General features: G+C 54.6%; 1 protein-coding gene across 1 annotated transcript in view; it reads left to right on the top strand.

Annotated features, from left to right (window-relative positions):
* The window catches only part of ARHGAP22 (Rho GTPase activating protein 22), a 184719-nt gene that overhangs the window by 58112 nt on the left and 107386 nt on the right, over window positions 1–19221 (top strand). Inside the window, exon 3 of the mRNA XM_062214314.1 lies at window positions 9819–10018. Coding sequence (XP_062070298.1) covers window positions 9819–10018 — 200 coding nt within the window. The remainder of the gene's footprint in view (window positions 1–9818; window positions 10019–19221) is intronic.

Here is a 19221-nt window from a genome sequence, read left to right on the forward strand (position 1 = left end):
GTAGAGAAAAGGCGGGAGAGTGTGATGCTGGAATCCAATGGCAGGATGTGGCTGGGAAGGGGGCGGTGGGTGTCAGTGGGGCCAGGGGCTGTGTGCAGCCCAGGAGTCAGAGGACTGGGCAATGAGAGGGTCCTTGGTGACCTAGATGAGCGTGGTCTGGGTGGCACAGAGGCAGGAGAAACCAGCTACCGTGAGTTCAAAAGGGAACAGGGCAGGTATTGGAGACAGGAGAGAAGTCACTTCTAAGGAGTTGATTAAAAGGGGACGCTAACCGTGTTCACTTACAAAGTTGACCATTGCTAAACAGGAAATCTGAAATGTTCCAAATCAGAAACTTTGTGAGTGCTGGCCAAGGTGACACCACAAGTGTAAAATCCCATGCCGTGAAACCTCGTTGCATGCACAACCTTATTTTTAAAATACCATATAACAATGCATTCAGACCAGGTACATAAGGTATATGTGAAACAAACACCTGAATTTCAAGTTTAGACGTGGGTCTCACCCCCACGATATCTCATTTCGTGTGTGCCAATATTCCATGAAATATTTGGAAAAATTCCAAATCTAAAGTGCTGGTCCCAAGCATTTTGGATAAGGGTTTTCAACCTTCATAACCTGCATACTTTATCTCATTCTCGTAAACGTCTGTAGAACCTTCGTAATGGGAATTTAGTACAATTTAGCTGGCTGTTTTCCTACCGGTGGACATTCACATTTTGGCATGCTTATTGTCATTTTTTGGTTATTTAGTTACTTATGAGAGAGAGAAAGAGAGCTCACTACTGACTGATTCCCCAAATGCCCTCAGTGTCCAGGAATGGGGGGAAGCTAGGAGCTGAGATCTCACTCTGGATCTCTGTGTGGTTGGCAGGGACCCAGTTACTTGAGCCGTCCATTCCCAGGGTCCACATTAGCAGGAAGCTGGAGTCAGGAGCTGGAGCCAGGAATCAAACACAGGCCCTGGGATGTGGGAGTTTCCTAAACAGCAACTTAGGCCAAACATCCATGCTTCCCCCCCACCACAAACACACTTTAAAAAAAAAAAAGATTTATTTATTTATTTGAAAGGCAGAATTACAAAGAGGTAGAGGCAGAGAGAGAGAGGTCTTCCATCCGCTGTTCACTCCACAAATGGCTGCGACAGCCAGGGCTGTGCCGATCTGAAGCCAGGAGCCAGGAGCTTCTTCCAGGTCTCCCATGCTGGTGCAGGGGCCCAAGGTCCTGGGTCATCTTCTACTGCTTTCCAGGCCACAGCAGAGAGATGGATCGGAAGTGGAGCAGCCGGGACTCGAACCGGTGCCCATATGGGATGCCAGTGCTGGAGGTGGCGCTTTACCCACTGTAACACAGCACCACTGGTCCCACAGACTTTTTATTTTTTTATTTGACAGCAGGAGCGGGGGTTGCATTTCTAGATCAATCCTTGGATTTCTAGGTCATCCTTGGATGATCCTGGGATGTTGACCACCTGTGCATTTGGGCTTCTGTCTGGAACACAGAGGTGAGAAGCAGAATAGCTGGGTGACAGGATATAGATCTTTAATGCTAATGAATACAACCCAATTGCCCCAGATTTCTCATAACCTCCCCACGTGTTACCACCAAGCCTGTACAAATCCCCCTTGCTGCAGGATTCACAGGAGCTGTAGTCTACTTTTCCCCGTCACTCCTGAAGCTCACAGCCGTACACACCTCTCTTGGGCACTCAGCCTGCCTCTTCTGCGCCTGCCTTGTCTCTTCCTTTCTTTCTTCTACGCTGGCGGGCGACAGAGCCCCCACTGCCTTGGTAGGACAGGGCCGGAGACTGGCCTGGTGTTGCCATAGCAACGCCCTGGCCGCCCAGCCCTTGTGCCCTCCTCTCCTAATGGACCCACCCCTGGTACTTGAATTCCATTTGCCTACACCCCAGGTTTTGACCCCTTGAGTTTGAGTGACATGTGGTCCCATCCCACGCAGTCCTTGGCCGAGGGGATACAGCCGTCCTGTCCCTGTTGCGACTGTTAAAACCTCGCCTTTGAGACTTCCTTTTCCCCCTCTTTTCCTTGGGTCTGGAGCACTCAGGGGCTGCTCTGGCTCCGTCCTACTTGGGAAGAATCTCAGCATCCCTAGAGACCAGGCCCCAGCTTGGACTCCCGGCTTAGCCACGGCCCAACAGCGTTGTCAGCCATCCCTCTCCTCTGAGTCCCAGAGCAGACCTCTGAGCAATCAGTGACCCTGGAATAAGTGGAATGACTCACGTCAGCCACCACCCGCCCCAGCCCTGTCCATTCATTCCAGGCCCAGGGAGGAAACCCTCCTCGCTCTGTCCAGCTTTTCCAGGAAGGCCAGGCCAGAGCTACTGCAGTGAGAGATGACCTGCTAACAGCCCATGACTGGGAAAGCTCACGGCCCGTGCCCTTGCTCGTCAGCACGTTCTGAGCCGGGTGCAGCTCCAGGCGGCCGCAATATAGAGGGGCTGGGGAGTGGGTGTGGAGGGCCGCCGTCAGCTCCGAACACAGACAGCACCGTGGAACGAGGGGGCTTGCCCAGGTGGGCCCTCCCATCCATCTCGCTGCTGCGGGACCCCTGCCTCCATGTGCGCATATCTCCCAGCCTCCTGCCATGGCCCACGATGGCATCTTGCTGTCCCGGGCTGCTCCCTCCGTCTGACTCCAGGCTGCACATCCTGGTGTCTCCTGGGAAGGTCCCTCCCTGACTTGTCTTCGTACAATGGCTCTTGCAGTGCCACAGCCTTCCTCTTAGCCCCTGCGTTAGCCCCTGTCGACGACCCTCTTGGGGTCTTCTACAGTGGTCTCACTCTGGCGGTCCTCGGGAGCCTCTGGTTGCTCTTCTTCCAGCTGCTCATCCCATCCTCTGTGCCAAGTGCCTCAGGGTTCTCCTCCCAGCCCCACTCTGTGCAGGCCTCCTGGGAGGTCTCCTGGGTGCCTATGGCAGTTCCATAATGAAGCCCTGAAGTCAGCTAAACTCAACCCCACACACAAGCAGTGCCACCTGACAGCGGCCTGGCCTTGAGAACTGTCCCCAGATCTGCAAATCTCAGCTTGCATGTCAGTAAAATGGAGGTAGTACCACTTGTCAGGAGCAGATGGAATCATTCCCATAGAGCATTGGGCCCGTGCATCCAGCGTGTGTCTGAGCACTCAGGGAATAGCAGCTGTTGTCACCATGGTAATTATCATTCAGCACACGTTAGCTGAGCGCCTCCTGCCTTTACACCCTGGCCTGCAGCTGCCACTCTTGAGCCCCACTCTCTGGCACACTCAAGGTCACCTCTGACTTCCTACTGGACACATCTTCTTGGACAATGAATGCCTAGTTGTTCCAGTGGAATTCATTGCTGCCCTGCTCTCTTCCTTGACTTCTCTGTCCCAGCACCTCATCCTGAGCATAGCACGGTCACCAACCCCTCCACAGGTCTCAGGGCTGTCACCTGGGGGTTCCCTCCTCTGGGAACTGACCACCTGGATGGAGACCCCAGACGTCCAACGTGTGCACACACATGCACATACATACTCATATATCCATGCATGCACACACATTCACCCAAAGCATGCATGGACGTGCATGGTTACATTGCCTGGTGCTGTCCTAGGAAAGGGTGCTGCCAGCCTGGAGGTGGGGTTTGCTGCGTGCATAGGAAATACTATTGCCACCTTTGAGAAAATGGGCAATATGCTTAGACCTGTGTTTGGAAACCAAGGCAATTTCATAAAGAGGTTAAATGAGCAGGCTCCGAAAGTTAAGCAAACTCAGGTTCCAAAAACAGGTGATGCCACCTGCTACATGGTATGGTCTCAGGCAACTGTTTCAGCCTCCAAAAGCCTCCACTTGCACATCTGGAAGGCAGAGGTACCAGCACCTATTGTCCTGATAGACAAGGGTCTCACAAAGAGCCCTTCCTTGGCAGGTGCACTGGCAGGTGCATATGTGCTTTGGAGACCCCTGTGGAGGGCACAAGGAGGTAGACCAACAAGAGACGGCTGTATTTGCACTGGCACGGTCAGAGGAGTGGAAACAGAGGAGAGAGCAAAGAAGGTGACTTCTTGGAGACAGATTGATGGCAGGGCTGGAAGGGAGGGCTTTGCTGTCAGGGCTGGTTGGTGATGGGGCCCTGGATAAGAAAGGGAGGAAGAGCAGGTCTGGGAGAGACAGGCCGCCTCCCCCAGCATGCCTGTCAGAGAGAGGAGGGAAGGACAGCCTCCAGCCACTCGCAGGGGTGAGGCAAGGGGTAGCTAGTGCCACATTAGTGCTCAGCGCCCCCTCTCCCGAGGTCAGCCCACATCCGGTCCTCCTCCACTGCCCAGCCAGGTGCTCCCACCTCCCGGGGCTCTGCAGGGCTCTGAGTTTGGAAAGTCCACACCTTCATCCCAGCAGCTGCTGCCTTTGCTATCCCTCAGGTACCCTGTGACTCTCATCCCCGAGGTGGTGCTGTTTGCCACAGACTTGGCATGAATGAATGAGCGAGTGGATGACATGCTGGTGAGCCGAAGAGCCCCAATGTTGAGGAGGGCGAAGGTCACCCTCCTGCCCCCCAGGTCACAGCCCACCCTGAACCTGCTCCTGGGGCCTTTGAATGTCTACGATGTTCAACTTGAAATCTGGCTCAAGTGTTTACAGAACCAAGTCAGTGGATTCAAAGAAGTGCTGAGGACGGGAACAGTGGTGATGAATAAATCATAATCCTTGTTTTCCTTTGCAGAAGCTCAGTCAGTAATAACGGCGTTGAGGGATCAGCTGGGCTGGTGTGGCAGCTTAGGGCGCATCTGCAGGAAGTGGCTCCCTGGTGAACCTGGGACTTGGCCAGCCTTTCCAGCAGACCTGGGGAGAGTGGGGGCGGGGCGGACAGGGCATAGAGCAGGTGCAGCCCTCAGCATCTGCAGAAATGGAGACAAGGAGATCAGCTCCAGCCTCCTGCCTGCAGGCGGTGGGCCCCCTTGCCCAGGTGACTGCAGCTCCCTGTGCCTGTTCTCTCTGTCTACCTGAGCCCTCAGGAGAGCAGGTGCCCAGGGCTTGGGGTTCGTGGCACAGAATACTCCCCCTCTTTCTGTGTCTTGTCATTTTGCAGAAACCATGGGCCAGCCCTGTGGTCAGCCGGTCAGCCTCACAGTCAGGTTTTGCACAATTTGCTGGACTCTTGCTCTCTCTCTGTGTCCACAGTCCTGTGCCCAGAAAGCTCAGCCCTGGATCGAGGACGCCCCCTGCAGACACTGTTCAGCCTTGGGCAGAGGCTCAGCAAAGCTCCAGGGAGTGGAGCTCTACTGTCACCAAGATTATTGATCTCCTACTACATGCTGGCCCTGCACAAGGTGTCGCGTGGGTGAGGAAGGAAGGGCAGGTGCACTCAGGGTTGTAACAGCGTGTGGTCTCGTGGCATGAGCCCTGTTGTAATAGAAGATGAGAGACAGAACCAGGGAGGAGGCCCTAAAATATTCCGAGGATTGGATTTTAGTTTCCATTGGAGACCCCAGAGAGCACTCTGAAGAAACCTGGAGGCGGACGGAGGGCACTAAGCGGTCCTGCAGGCTCCCCCAAGAAGGGGAAAAGGAGAAAGGGAAAGCAGAGCACTGCACCCACCTTTCGGCTCCAGAAAATCCACACCCAGAGGCAGCACAGTCTGCCAGGTGTCCAGTTAGAAATCCCTGGCCATTAAAAGACAAAAGGCCGGGTGCTGGCGACTTGATCTTACCAGTGATTCTTGACCCATTGGAGGAACTCGAGACCCAGAGAAGAAAACTCGTAACCAGAGTGCACACCTGTCCATGCTCCCTCTGTGGTCCACTGTGAGACCCGCTGGGACACTGGGGCCGTGGTAACACTTGCCCCCCACATGCATCCTCTCCACATGCCCCTGGTCTTGGAGAAGGATCTGCAAGTGTCTGCCAGATCCCGCCTGCTCCAGCCCCTTGCAGCCTTGCGATGGGAGGAGGCCCAGAGAGGCAGGTGAGGTGCAGCCTGGGAAGCAGGAAGGCCCCACAGCCGCCACCTGCCTGTCTGTGGTTCAGCCCAGCCTCACAGGCCAGGGCGTTTCCTCTGAGTCTGGCTGCTTGCAGAGCCGCCAGGGCTGTGCATCGCACACACTGGGCTGGGCAGAGTGTTGTGGATGCCTATAAACAGAAGGCCAGCCTTCCCAGGGCTGCTGAAGACTTGTGGGGGAGGGCAGAAGCTCATGCGGCGAGCAGCACAGGGCCCAGTGAGTGTGGACCTTGGGGAGCCCAGAAGCTCCTCCTCCAGGGGCCACTGGCCAAGTGGGCAAAGGGGTGGGCACAGGGTTCTTGTGGTGAGTAGCGCGCTGTGCCAAGGGGTCTCACTTGACTGACAATTCAAACACAGAGTGGACAGGGACAATAACCATGTGCCATCTGTTACCTGCTAAGTTACAGAGCAGAACTCTTTTTTTTTAAGATTCATTTATTTATTTGAAAGTCTGAGTTACAGAGAGAGGGATAGAGACAGGTCTTCCACCTACTGCTTTGCTCCCCAGATGACCACAACAGCCAGGGCTGACCCAGTCCAAAGCCAGGAGCCAGGAGCTTCTTCCAGGTCTCCCATGTGGGTACAGGGGCCCAAGCACTTGGGCCATCTTCCACTGCCTTTCCAGGCACGTTAGCAGAGAGCTGGATCGGAAGTGGGGCAGCCGGGACTCGAACCAGCACTCATAGGGGATGCGGGTTTTGCAGGTGGCGGCTTTGCCCACTCTGGCCCTGAAGCAGAACTCTTTAAATTAGGCTTACTCTGGGTGGTTACGGATAAAGTGCTCCACTGTCTATCTGTGTGGTGCATTATAAAGTCTTCCAAAAGTTCACAGAAAATGTGTGGTATCAAAAAGCTATGCATGGACTTCAAAAATTTTTGTACCAAAATAAACTTATCTTTTAATTCCACTTTTCCATAAACTCATTGACATTCCCTCATATATCCACACACCATTTTTAGAAGGCAGTGGGTCACAGCACCTAAACGGCCAGAAGTCAGGGGCTGGCGTTGTGGTGCAAAAGGTTAACTCACCACTTACAACGCCAGCATCCCAGAAGCCCTGCTTCTGATCCAAGCCCCTGCTGATGCTCCTGGGAAGGCAGCGGAAGATGACCCAGGTGCTTGGATCCCTGCCTCCCTTTTGGGAGACCTGGATGGAGTTTCTAGCTCCTAGCTCCAGCCTGGCCCAGCCCTAACTGTTGCAGGCATCTGGGGAATGAATCAACAGATTGAAGATCTCCTTCTCTGTCTCTCTGTGTCTGTCACCCTGCTTTTCAAATAAATAAATCTTGTCTTAAAAAAAGATCCACAATCTTCTGCTCAGGAGCCCACTGTTATAAACCCAGCTTCAGGAAAGCAAGTTCATAAATCCGTCCACTGCACCATTTCCATCATCATCATCATTGTTGCCATGGTAACCAGTTACTTGGCCCTTTACTCTCGCCAGACGTGGCTCTCTCTCCCCTCCTCCAACTCACCCTGCAGGCTGAGGTGTGGCCATCCCACACGGGCCCAGTTTGCCGATCAGCAGACAGAGGCACAGAGAGCTCACAGAACCGACCTCTGTCCAGAGCCTGTGTTTCTTCTGCTGGGCCTCACTGTCTCCTTAATTAAGAAACCAACTTTGGAGAAAATGCCAGCGCTGGACGATGTGGGAATCCGTAGGTAACATGATGGTACAGCTATGCCCGTGCAGGGACAGGACACAGCTACCAGAACTGAAGGGGGCACCACACGCGAGTTCACATTCCGCCAGGCCAGCAGAGAGCTGGAGCCCTGGTGCACATCCCATCAGTCCAAATGCACACACAAGCGAAGCTCAACCACAGGTGCAGGGTGCCGCCTGGCTTGAGAGCAGAGGGCTGTTTCCCCAAGAGGAGCTGGGCCAAGCAGTCCACCCTTAAGCCCCCTGCTTTCTCTTCCCTGTCATCGCTGGACAAAGCCCGCCGCCCGCCAGAAATCACCCATCCCCTCCAGCCCCCTTTCTTGGGGGGCTAAAACGCGGCCAGGGCAACGCTGGCACATTCAACAGCAACCTCAGCAACAGCCGAGGGATGGCAGTGGGGAGTCCCTGCGGGGTGGACCAGGCCTGAACGGCCCGCCCTGCCGATCTGTGCGGCTCAGAGCTCAGTTACTCCTACTGCGCTCAGTGAGCCGGCCCGGCGGGGAGCAGGTGCCCACTGTGCTTTGCTTATATTCAAGTATTAGATTCGGGATTCTCCGTGTGACTTAGGACAAGGCTGGAGACCACCAGGCTGCATGTTGTCTCCAGACACCAGCTCTCACGTTGCGTTGATTAGTTTTGTTAAAATGCAGACCTAGCGATAGGAAGCTCTAAGTGTCCTGAGATGTTTGACCACTGTGACTCGTGTCCAGGCCCTGCCCTGCACAATGATGGGGGCCACAGGTGCAGAACTGGGGAAGGCTTCAGGGCTTCCCCCTCCACCACCCAGTCTAGAAGGGCAGAAAGGCAACTACACACGTGATTACCAGCCGCGGAGCGCGTGCCCCGGCCAGGGAGACAAGGACTGTCTGGAGGAGATTCGGAAGGAAGATTCCTTGGAGGAGGAATCGCCTGAACGGATCTTGAAGAATGAGAAAGAGCGGTCATCTTAGGGAATCGCAGTCACTCATGTGGCAGAAGGAGCTTAGATGTGCGCATGCGCACACACACACACACACACACACGGAGGTACAGTGCGAGAACGAGGAGCCACAGGGGTTGTGTGTTCCAGTCAGTGGTGAGGATCCCTGGGCTCACACTCACAAGTGCGATTACACGCAGACTCGGAACTGTGCCTCTGAAGTCCAGGACAGCTCCTGCACTGACCCCTGCAGCAGTATCCCCGATCCTGGCCACAGAGAGGACTTCCCCTGCAGACAGAGGCAAGAGCAGGAGCGAGAGCTGACAGGGTGGGGATGGAGGGGACGAGAACTCAGTCACCACTGTGACGGGGGCACTGACCCTGGCAGAGCACTGGCCAGTGATGTCACCTGTGGAAACGGGGCCCTGCAGGGCTCCGGGCATGCAGAGGCCCCTGAATTAGGCGCGATGGCCCCTTTGTCCAGGTGGGAGGCCCCCAGTGAGTCACACAAGCAGCTAAAGCAAGAGACCTCACTGTGTAGACCCACCCGGCAGGATTACCAGCCATGGTCCCACCCGGGAAGTGGCAGGGTCGCTGTGGGAGGTTCTGGGTGGTGGGGCTCAGGCGTGACTCTCCCAGAGGTAGGCAGCCAGGCAGAAAGCAGAGGCAGGTGCAAGTGGGCCCAGACCTCACCGGGCCTCGGTAACAGGAGCCCGACTAAAACATGAGCTGCTTTATCACCAGTAATTGCAACAGTTCCTGGCACATAGCAGGCATTCAATAAATAGTGACTGGATGTGTACATGAATGCATTGTTGAATGAATCAGTGGGAGATTGAGTACATGGATGGATGGATGGACGGATGGTGTATGGATAGATGGGTGGGTGAAGGAATGCAAGTAGGATGGACGGATGGATGCGTGGATGGACGGACAGATGCATGGATGGACGGATGGGTGGATGGATGGATGGATGAGCAAACCTGGAGAAATGGAGAAGCTAGGAACCCAGTGGGGAAGAGAAACTGATTAGGCAGGCTGGCTACACCTGCCATAGGGGAGAACCTTGGGCAGCTGCTGCTGAGTTGCTCCAGCACGTGCGCTACAGAACCCAGTGGGAAGTAGGGCCCAGGAGCTCAACCCTGCTGGCCTTGGCTCCCATGCCAGGTGACAGGGCAGCTGGGGTGCTGGGGTGGGCCGGGGACTGACCTTAGTGTGCCAGGCCTCATGCTCCCTGTGTGTGTTCTTGGCTTCCAGCCCGCTCCAAAAGCCTGGTGATGGGGGAACAGAGCCGGAGCCCCGGGCGCCCGCCGTGCCCCCACAAGTCGGGCCCTGTGCTGAAGGCGGGCTGGCTGAAGAAGCAGAGGAGCATCATGAAGAACTGGCAGCAGCGCTGGTTTGTGCTGCGCGGGGACCACCTTTTCTACTACAAGGACAAAGATGAGACCAAGCCCCAGGTGAGAGGACGTGTCCCATGTCCTGGGGGTGTCATGGGACGGTGAACTGCACCCAGGAGGGGGAGGCTCAGAGACCCTCCCTCCGGACCACTGCCCACCAGCACTGAGCCGCTCATGGTGACGTTTGGCCCCACCCCTGTTCCTGGCCTCATAGCCTGCTTCGCACACCCCCAGCTTCTGTAACAAAAATTATTCCTTCAGGTGCTGGTGGAAAGCCCACCTTAGTCGCTTAGATGCAACTAACCTCAGATGCAATTTATTCCTTTTTTTTTTTTTTTTTTTTTTTTTGACAGGCAGAGTGGATAGTGAGAGAGAGAGAGAGAGAAAGGACTTCCTTTTTGCCCTTGGTTCACCCTCCAATGGCCGCTGCGGCTGGCGCATCGTGCTGATCCGAAGCCAGGAGCCAGGTGTTTCTCCTGGTCTCCCATGCGGGTACAAGGCCCAAGGACTTGGGCCATCCTCCACTGCCTTACCCGGGCCATAGCAGAGAGCTGGCCTGGAAGAGGGGCAACCGGGACAGAATCTGGCGCCCCAACCGGGACTAGAACCCGGTGTGCCAGCGCCGCAAGGTGGAGGATTAGCCTGTTAAGCCATGGCGCCGGCCGCAATTTATTCTTAAAAAAAAAAAAAAAAAGGAAGAAGAGCATCAATATTGAGCAAACACTTTTTTCTTTGTGAACTACTGCTTAGTCCCTAAACAGATGCAGCGTAACAACTATTTGCCTGACGCCTGCACTGCATCAGATGGTATAAGTTGTCTAGCAATGGTTTAAATCGTACTGGGGGATGTGCACGGGTTCTATGCCAGCGCATAGAACAGATCCCGTGAAGGGATTTGCTCGGCCATGGTTTCTGCTGTCTGTGGGACTCCTAGAACTAAATCGTGGTCGCTGGGGGAAGGACAGGGTCTCCTTGGGAAAACCGTGGATGGGATCTGCAAAGGTTTGTCCCAAAGGATGCTCCTCGTTGGGAGCCACAGAGCTCGGCATGGGGGGGTCTGCAGCCCCCGTGATGTGGGGGCAGAGAGGGGGCCTCCGTGGCGGGTAAGATGTGGGGAAGCGCCTGTTCTGCCTCCCTCCGTCCCTCTAAGTAGGTCGAGGTGCAGCGTGCGTCTGGGCTGAGCGCTTCTCCAGCACTTGCTCCCCTCCCTTTATGGGGACGGGGGAGGGGTGGAGAGGGGTGGACAGCCAACTGCCTCGCCAGCTGCTGCTCCCACAGGAGCTGGCTGCCAGTGTTGTGTTTATCCTAAAGGTCACCTCTGTTTACACAGAGTACGTCTGTTCCGCTCCTGACGGTGACGTCAAGCTAGCCTTTACAGGATGGATCTAGGAGGCCGACGCTTGGCCTAGCAGTTAAGATTCCAGTTCAGACAAACCTCCCATGTCAGAAAGCCTGAGTTCAAGTCCTGGCTGTGGCTCCTGACTCCAGCTCCCGACCAGTGCAGACCCCGGGAGGCAGTGGTCATAGCTCAAGGGTACGCGGGTCCCTAACACCCACAGGAGAGACCTAGACTGAGCGCCCGGCTCTTGGCTTCAGACCAGCCCAGCCCCAGCCATTGCAGGCAGGCATTTGGGGAATGAACCAGCAGATGGGGACCTCTCTCTCTCTCTCTCTCTCTCTCTCTCTCTCTCTCTCTTTCTGCTTCTCAAATAAAATTTTTAAATAATAATAAAATAAGACATATCCAAGTGAAAACCAAAAAGTGCTTCACAGCAATGGGAACTAACTGAACTTAAATCTGCCAGAAACTGGTGAAAATGGTGAACTCTATGCTCCGTAGAATTTGCCACAATAAAACATAAACAGAGAAACGAGAGGGGAAAGTGCTGCAGGGAAACCTTCGCAAACGAAAGGTGGGCAGGGCAGACACCGTGAAGACGGCCCTGATCTAAGATCCAGAGCCAGGGAGGGCGGATCCGCAGCACAGGGGCCCTGAGGAAGGAAAGGGCACCCAGAGCGGCTCCAAGAGCAGAGCAGACAGGGACTTGGGGGTCAGACACGGCTGCCTTCGCTCCCGCACGCAGCAGCCTGATTCCCTGCACTCACTGAACCGCTTTTCACTTTAGATTTTATCATTCGTAAGATGAAACAGAACCGGCCTTGGAAAATATGCATGACCTTTCACCCCAGTTTTGATGAACTTCTTTTTAGTTTTTATTTTTTTTGACAGGCAGAGTTAGACAGTGAGAGAGACAGACAGAGAGAAAGGTCTTCTTTCCGTTGGTTCACTCCCCAAATGGCCGCTACAGCCGGCGTGCTGCGCGGATCGGAAACTAGGAGCCAGGTGCTTCCTCCTGGTCTCCCATGGGGTGCAGGACCCAAGCACTTGGGCCATCCTCCACTGCACTCCCGGGCCACAGCAGAGAGCTAGACTGGAAGAGAAGCAACCAGGACAGAACCGGCGCCCCAACCGGGACTAGAACCCGGAGTACCGGCGCCACAGGCAGAGGATTAGCCTAGTGAGCTGCGGTGCCAGCCTCGATGAGCTTCTTAAAAGTCCCCCTTTCTGACCGCCCCTTACAGGGATGCGCCAGGGACTGAACCAGGTATCGTTTGCATAACTGAGGGCAAATCCTAGCACCTGGACACTTAGATCTGAGCCCGTGTGTTCCCCCAGCCCTGCCCCTCCCTTTGATGCCACTCGCCCTCAGCCCTACCCCTGAGACCAGCTCCCCAGGCCAGGCACCACCAATTTCCTTCCAGCCTCTGTGTGTTGTGTTAAAGACCAGCCTTGACCCCTCCGTGGTGTGTTGGCTTTCCTGGCTGACCAGCTGGTGGCCAGTCACTCTGATGATTGTGACCAAAGGTGCCAGGGACCCCTGCTGTAGACCCCGCTCCTGGCCCAGCCCACAGCATCATCACGCTGTGTGAGACCAGGAGCTAATGACCCTGAGGGCACCCAGACTGCGCATGGAAGGAGCCTCCTCTTCCACAAGCATTCCCATCAGCTAGCGCCATAAAGAGCTTCCGTCCCCCTGAATTCCTGACCTGGACTCTCGTCTCCCTCCCTTGCTGCTTTTCCTAGACCTGAACAGCTTCTGGAGGCAGCCAATAGAGTAGAGGCATTGGCATTCACCAGAGCATTCCCCATGATGGGCACATTGGATCTGTGCAAGTAGCCAGCTGATGCCAGCTTCTGCCCAGGGCTCCTGTGGCCTCCTGGGCCTGGCTGGCACTCCAAAGGCCTTATGGGACATTATGACTGTTCCCCAGCTCCCCCTCCCCAACAAGCCTGCCTCCTGAATGCAGCCCCACTGCACGGTTGCCTGTGGATCCAGTGACTCAGTTGGCCCATGCTGTGCAGTAGCAAAGGGGCTCCATGCACTTCTGCTTAATTGCATGAACTGCGGGTAATGGGCTAATTCTCAGGATCTGGTTCCTGGAAAAGCATGCCCTGCTCGCTGTCTGCCGTGACAGGGCGCCCTTCCCGTCAGTGATGTAACTGTCAGGAAAAGGGCTGTCCACCGTCCCGAGACTGCCCAGAGCTCACAGCGCAGGCCAAGCCTCGCCCTGGGTCACCTCCGTGTGCCCTCACCTCTTCCCTGCTCCCCTCCCCCCAGGCAGGAGGGTTTCGAGCAGAGAGAACACGGTGATGAGAAGGGCTCAAGTTGGAGAGGGAGGGAGTGGCTTGCATGAGCTCAGCTGGAAAGACGGCCCAGGCACTTGGCGCCAGGACCTGAGAGTGCGCCCAAGGCTTCCCCTTCGTGTTTCTTGAGCCATGGGAGCTCTGCCAGGTGCTTTGCTGACCAGCCCGCCCATGTCCGCAGTCTGAGGACTCACAGAAGTCTGGTTTTCCTCCATCCCTTACCTGTGAGTTTCTCAGCTTTGGGTGCAAGTGGAATGGAATGGAAATGCAAAGAATAATTTCCAAAATGCCACGTAAGAAAATGTAACAGATTAAATGTGACCAACCCAACAAACGGGGAGAAGATGAGGGTAAGGATTTGAAGTGAAAAGAACAGAAGGAGGTGGCCGGCACCATGGCTCACTTGGCTAATCCTCCGCCTGTGGCGCCAGCACCCCGGGTTCTAGTCCCGGTTGGGGTGCTGGGTACTAGTCCCGGTTGCTCCTCTTCCAGTCCAGCTCTCTGCTGTGGCCCGGGAGGGCAGTGGAGGATGGCCCAAGTGCTTGGGCCCCTGCACCATCGTGGGAGACCAGGAGGAAGCACCTGGCTCCTGGCTCCTGGCTTCAGATCGGCGCAGCGCCGGCCATAGTGGCCATTGCGGGGTGAACCAACAGAAGGAAGACCTTTCTCTCTCTCTCTCTCTCTCTCACTGTCTAACTCTGGCAAAAAAAAAAAAAAATTAAAGAAAGAACAGAAGGAAACAGATATAGCACATAATGGGGGTAACAGCCTGCTGAGAGAGTCGAGCAGTTCTGAGCACTCATGCTCCTAGTAACATAGCTCTGAAGAATGTAAAAACAAAGAAGCAAAGAAGACTGGTTCTGGCTTTAAAAAAGAATCTTTAAACAAATTGAAACCATAAGGGGGCCAGCGCTGTGGTGTAGCAGGTAAAGCCACCACCTGTAGTGCCTGTATCCCATGTAGGTGCTGGTTTGAGTCTCGGCTGCTCCACTTCTGATCCAGCTCTCTGCTCTGGCCTGGGAAAGCAGTGGAAAATGGCCCAAGTCCTTGGACCCCTGCACCTGTGTCAGAGACCCGGAAGAAGCTCCTGGCTCCTGATTTTGGATCAGCTCAGCTGCAGCCAGTGCGGTCATTTGGGGAGTGACCAACAGATGGAAGACCTCTCCCTCTCTGCCTTTGCTTTTGCCTCTCTGTAACTCTTCCTTTCAAACAAGTAGATCTTCAAAAAAAAAAAAAAAAACAACACAGTGACACATTCACTGACATTAGTACAAAAGAGACGAGACAGAAATTATTAGTAAAAAGACATCAAATGACAGTGTACGTACGAGGAAGAGCAAGATCTACAAACATGGAATCAAACACGTATACTTCCTACCTTCCTAGTTAATGAGAAAATCAAACCCAAATTCAACCTTCCAGTGCAGGATGACACATTTAGAAATCACACTAGGTTCCTCCGCATCCCAGACTCCCGGAGACAGCACTAAACGCAGGCCCTTAAAGGTGAAAACAGACCTGGCTGTCAGGAAGGGGGACAGCCTCATGGGTTCTGCAAAGCAGGTGGGCGAGAGGCAGCTGATTCGTGGAGCCGACCCGCGGGCTAACTTCTGGACCAGTGTGAAGGAGGCCACAGAGTCTGTCCGCTTTGCAAGGCAGAACTTCCCGAAGGCTATGGGGCTGGGAGGCCCAGACGTCTCTGGAAATGAGGGCAAAAGAAGAGCCCAAAGTAGATGCACTGGTGGGGAGGCGACGTGGTGGTGTAGTGGGCTAAGCCTCCACCTGCGGCATCGGCATCCCACACTGAGCACTAGTCAGCTGTTGCAGCCATCTGGGGAGTGAACCAGCAGATGGATCTCTGTCTCCCTCTCTCTGTAACTCTGCCTCTCAAATCAATAAATAAAATCTTTTTTTTTTTAAAAAAAAGCATTTGGAGGGGCAGACGTTTGGCCTGATGGTTAAGACGCTGGTTAAGACCTGGCATTGTGGCATAGAGCTTAAGCCCTTGCTTACAATGCCAACATTCCGCATTGGAGCGCCCGGTCCAGCCCCAGCTGCTCTGCTTCCCCTCCAGCTTCTGGCTAATGCACCTGGGAAAGCAGCAAAGGTGGCTTGAGTACTTGGGCCCCTGCCACCCACGTAGGAGATCAGGGTGGAGTTCCTGGGCCTGGCCCAGCCCCTGTTGCAGCCATTGGGAGAGTAAGCCAGTGGCTCTCTCTCTCTCTCTCTTTCTGTGTCTCTCTACACCTCTGTCTGTCTCTCTGTCTTTTACCCACATAAATAAATCTTCAGAAGGATGCTGGTTAAGATGCTCATATCCCATCTCCGAGTGCCTGTTTCTGATGCCTGACTTGGCTCCTGACTACAGCTTCCTACTAATGCAGACCCCTGGGCGGTGCCAGTGACGGTTCAAGTAGTTGGGTTCCTGCCATCCATGTGAGAGACCAGGATTGAGTTCCTGCCTCCCAGCTTTGGTCTCCCCAGCCAGTGCAGACAACTGGGGAGTCATTCGCTGGGTGGGGGCACTTTATCTCTCTCTCTCTCCCTTTCCCTTCTCACATATATAAATAGTTCTTTTTTTAACAAAAGATTTATCTATTTATGTATTTATTTACTTGAGGCAGTTATAGAGAGAGAGAAAGAGAAAGAGAGAGGTCTTCCATCCTCTGGTTCACTCCCCAAATGGCTGCAACGACCAGATCTGGGCCGATCTGAAACCAGGAGCCAGGAGCTTCTTCCAGATCTCCCATGCGGATGTAGGGGCCCAAGGACTTGGGCCATCCTCTGTTGCACATCAGCAGAGAGCTGGATCAGAAGAGGAGCAGCCAAGACATGAATTGGTGCCCATATAGGATGCCAGCGCCACAGGCGGAGGCTTAGCCTACTATGCCACAGCACCAGCCCCCTAAATAGTTATTTTTCTAAAGACAGTTAGATCTCAGATCTCCTGAGCAGCCCACGCTGATAGGCAACTGCCATCCCTACTCAGTCGAGAGCAGTGGAGTCTTGTGCTCTAGGAAGGACCACAGAGAGGCATTTCACACCAGGAAGCCTGGCCCGGGTCTTGGTGGGAGACCCCCACTGCAAACAGGAAGGTGAGGTCTAAGTTGGTGTGTGGACCATTTATGTAGCCTCCTTGGTCTGTGTCCACATTTGATCCCTGGCCCTAGCAGTCCAGCGTAGGCCCTGGGGGGCGCGGGGAGGCACTCAATGTATACCTGGAAAGAAGATGGAAAAGCTGACACTTCCGGGGGGAGAAAAACAGCGCAGAGTGAAACAACCCAGTGTCTGAATAGCAGGAGTTCTAGAAAGAGGAAACAGAAATGAAGGGGAAGGGGTCCTTAGAGAAATCCTCCAACTGGGTTTCCCAGAATGGGAACTGACTGATATAACCACAGTTACCAGGGAGGTTCAGGAAGGCGTCTGTATTTATTTAAGTCCATACTTCAGATTCGTTTCAAAGTTTCAACAGCAAAGGAAAAGCTAAAATCAAAAACAGAATATGACCGAGCCACAACCATAAAGCCTTCTTCCGAGAACAGAAAAGGGGTGGGATGGGTTCTGATAAAAGCTCCCTCTTCTGAGCAGGGCTGCTGGCCTCTGCGGGGCGGACCTTGGCACGGTGGACCTGCTTAGGAAATGGGTTTGAGAGGAACCCAGGGATGCAGCGGGAGGGCCGTAGACAGTGTCCGGCAGCCGGCAAGGAGGAGCCCGTGTCTCTGAAGTAGAGGGCGAGGCTCATCCGTAGGCAGTAGTGGACGTGGAGCATCTTGGATCCTTATTCGGATGGCAGTGTTGGGGCGGTGGGGCGGTCCGTGAAGGTTGGAGTGCTGAAGACTTGGCCATCAGAGCTCTGAGAGGGAAATCACTGTGCAACAGCACAGGCGGGAGTGGGAGACAGAAGGAGCGTTTGGATGGGCTCTTGTCCTGACATCAGATGAGACCAAGACAATGCCACCGAACTAGGGCAAGGGGGTGGAGACCTTGGAGAGCGCGTGGGGGGCGGAGTCTTGTGATCGGACTCCCTGCCCGGCTGGCTGGTGCAGCCGCAGGTGATAGCAGAGGACATTGGAACATCACGTTGAGAGCAGGCTGGGCTTCTGTTGTTTATCATTTTTGCCTCCCGAGATAATGAGTGATGGGAAGCCCAGCTCTGAGAAGCAATGGGGAATTGATTTAAAGTTTGATTTAATTTAGAGTAAAAGCTTGGGACTGGGAGGGGGGGCGATGAGATGGATGGGAAAGCAGATGCACTTCTGGGATGGAACATGAACACTGGGCAACCAGAAATCAGAGATCTTGAAAACGAGCTCAGCCCAGGGGAAGAAGGGAGGCCATTTGACCCCACAGCGTGAAGGTCCCAGAGAATGTTCCAGATCAACCAATTCTGTTTTCCTGGGCCCGGTGTTCATCAGACCAGCACGCCCACAAAGGCCCTGTTGTGCTATCCCTTGGGTCCTTGCTATGGTAGAGATGCCTGGATTGTCCCCAGTTTTTGGATGAGGGAACTAGGTAAGGGGCTACCTGCTGTCAGGCCGCAGCTAATGGGTTCCCTCTGATAGCACCAGAACACAGACGCCGAGTCCAGCGGGCCCGCCAGGAAGCAGCTGTGTGCCAGGACGCGGCCTGTCCTGGCGTTCGCCGTGCTGGGCTCTATCCCCCACGGCCCTCGCTGCACTCGCTGGCGTGCAGTTCCGACACTGTCATCCAGGGCTCACAGCTCCCAGGGCAGCCCAGCCAGCAGGCCACCTTCCCTTCCAGGCTTGCCAAATTCCACTCACGTTGCTCGTGCACACGCAGAGCACCCCCCATGAATTGTAAACTGCTCCTCAAAGCAGCTACGATTGTTGCCGTTCTGCTATTGCTACTTCATAACGCTGCTGCGTGAAGCGTCTGTTCCATTCTAGACTGTAAGCTTCATTCAGGCGGGGCTGCTGTCTGTCTCCTCACTTCTCTTCTCCCTGCTGCTGGCACAGTGCCCGACACAGACAGATGCCCAGTGGTGTGTGATGCTTACATGAATAATTGAATGAGTGAAGAAGTCATTGAACAGAATGAATGAGTGGGTGCCCTGAGCCAGCCTTGTGCTGGATCCTTGGGAGAAGAGCATTTGTGCGTGTAAAGTGCCTGAGGGCTGCCTTCCCCATCACAGTGTAAGCTCCTCAAGGTCAGGATTTTGTCTGTTTCGTTGATCTCTGTGTCTCAGTGTCCGGGACAACGCCTGACTTGTCACAGATGCTCAACAAACACTTGTTGAATGAGCATTTGCGATTACCTTTGAGCCTCATAGCTCCCCGACAAAGGCAGGTGCATTGAATTCCCATTGTACAGGTGGAAAAATGAAGCCCAGAAAGGTGTACAGCCTGCAGGCTGCTGTGGGAAGTATCGGAGCGCCTGGGCTAAGTCCCATCTGTCCCCATTTGGATCTACAGGCTGTAGATGCGGGCGGTGAGCTCTGTGATGCTCTGGCGCTCCAGCCACACTAAGCATCAGACTCATGGGAGCTGCTGTGGTCGGTGATGTTGTCAGCGCCACCTAAGCACTCAGAGACAAGATTCCTGCGACCCTTAGGACAGGCTTTGAAATGAAGACCTCCGAGAAGCAAGAGAAAACTTCT

The sequence above is a fragment of the Lepus europaeus genome, chromosome 17 (genome assembly GCF_033115175.1).
Source record: "Lepus europaeus isolate LE1 chromosome 17, mLepTim1.pri, whole genome shotgun sequence".
NCBI lineage: Eukaryota > Metazoa > Chordata > Mammalia > Lagomorpha > Leporidae > Lepus > Lepus europaeus.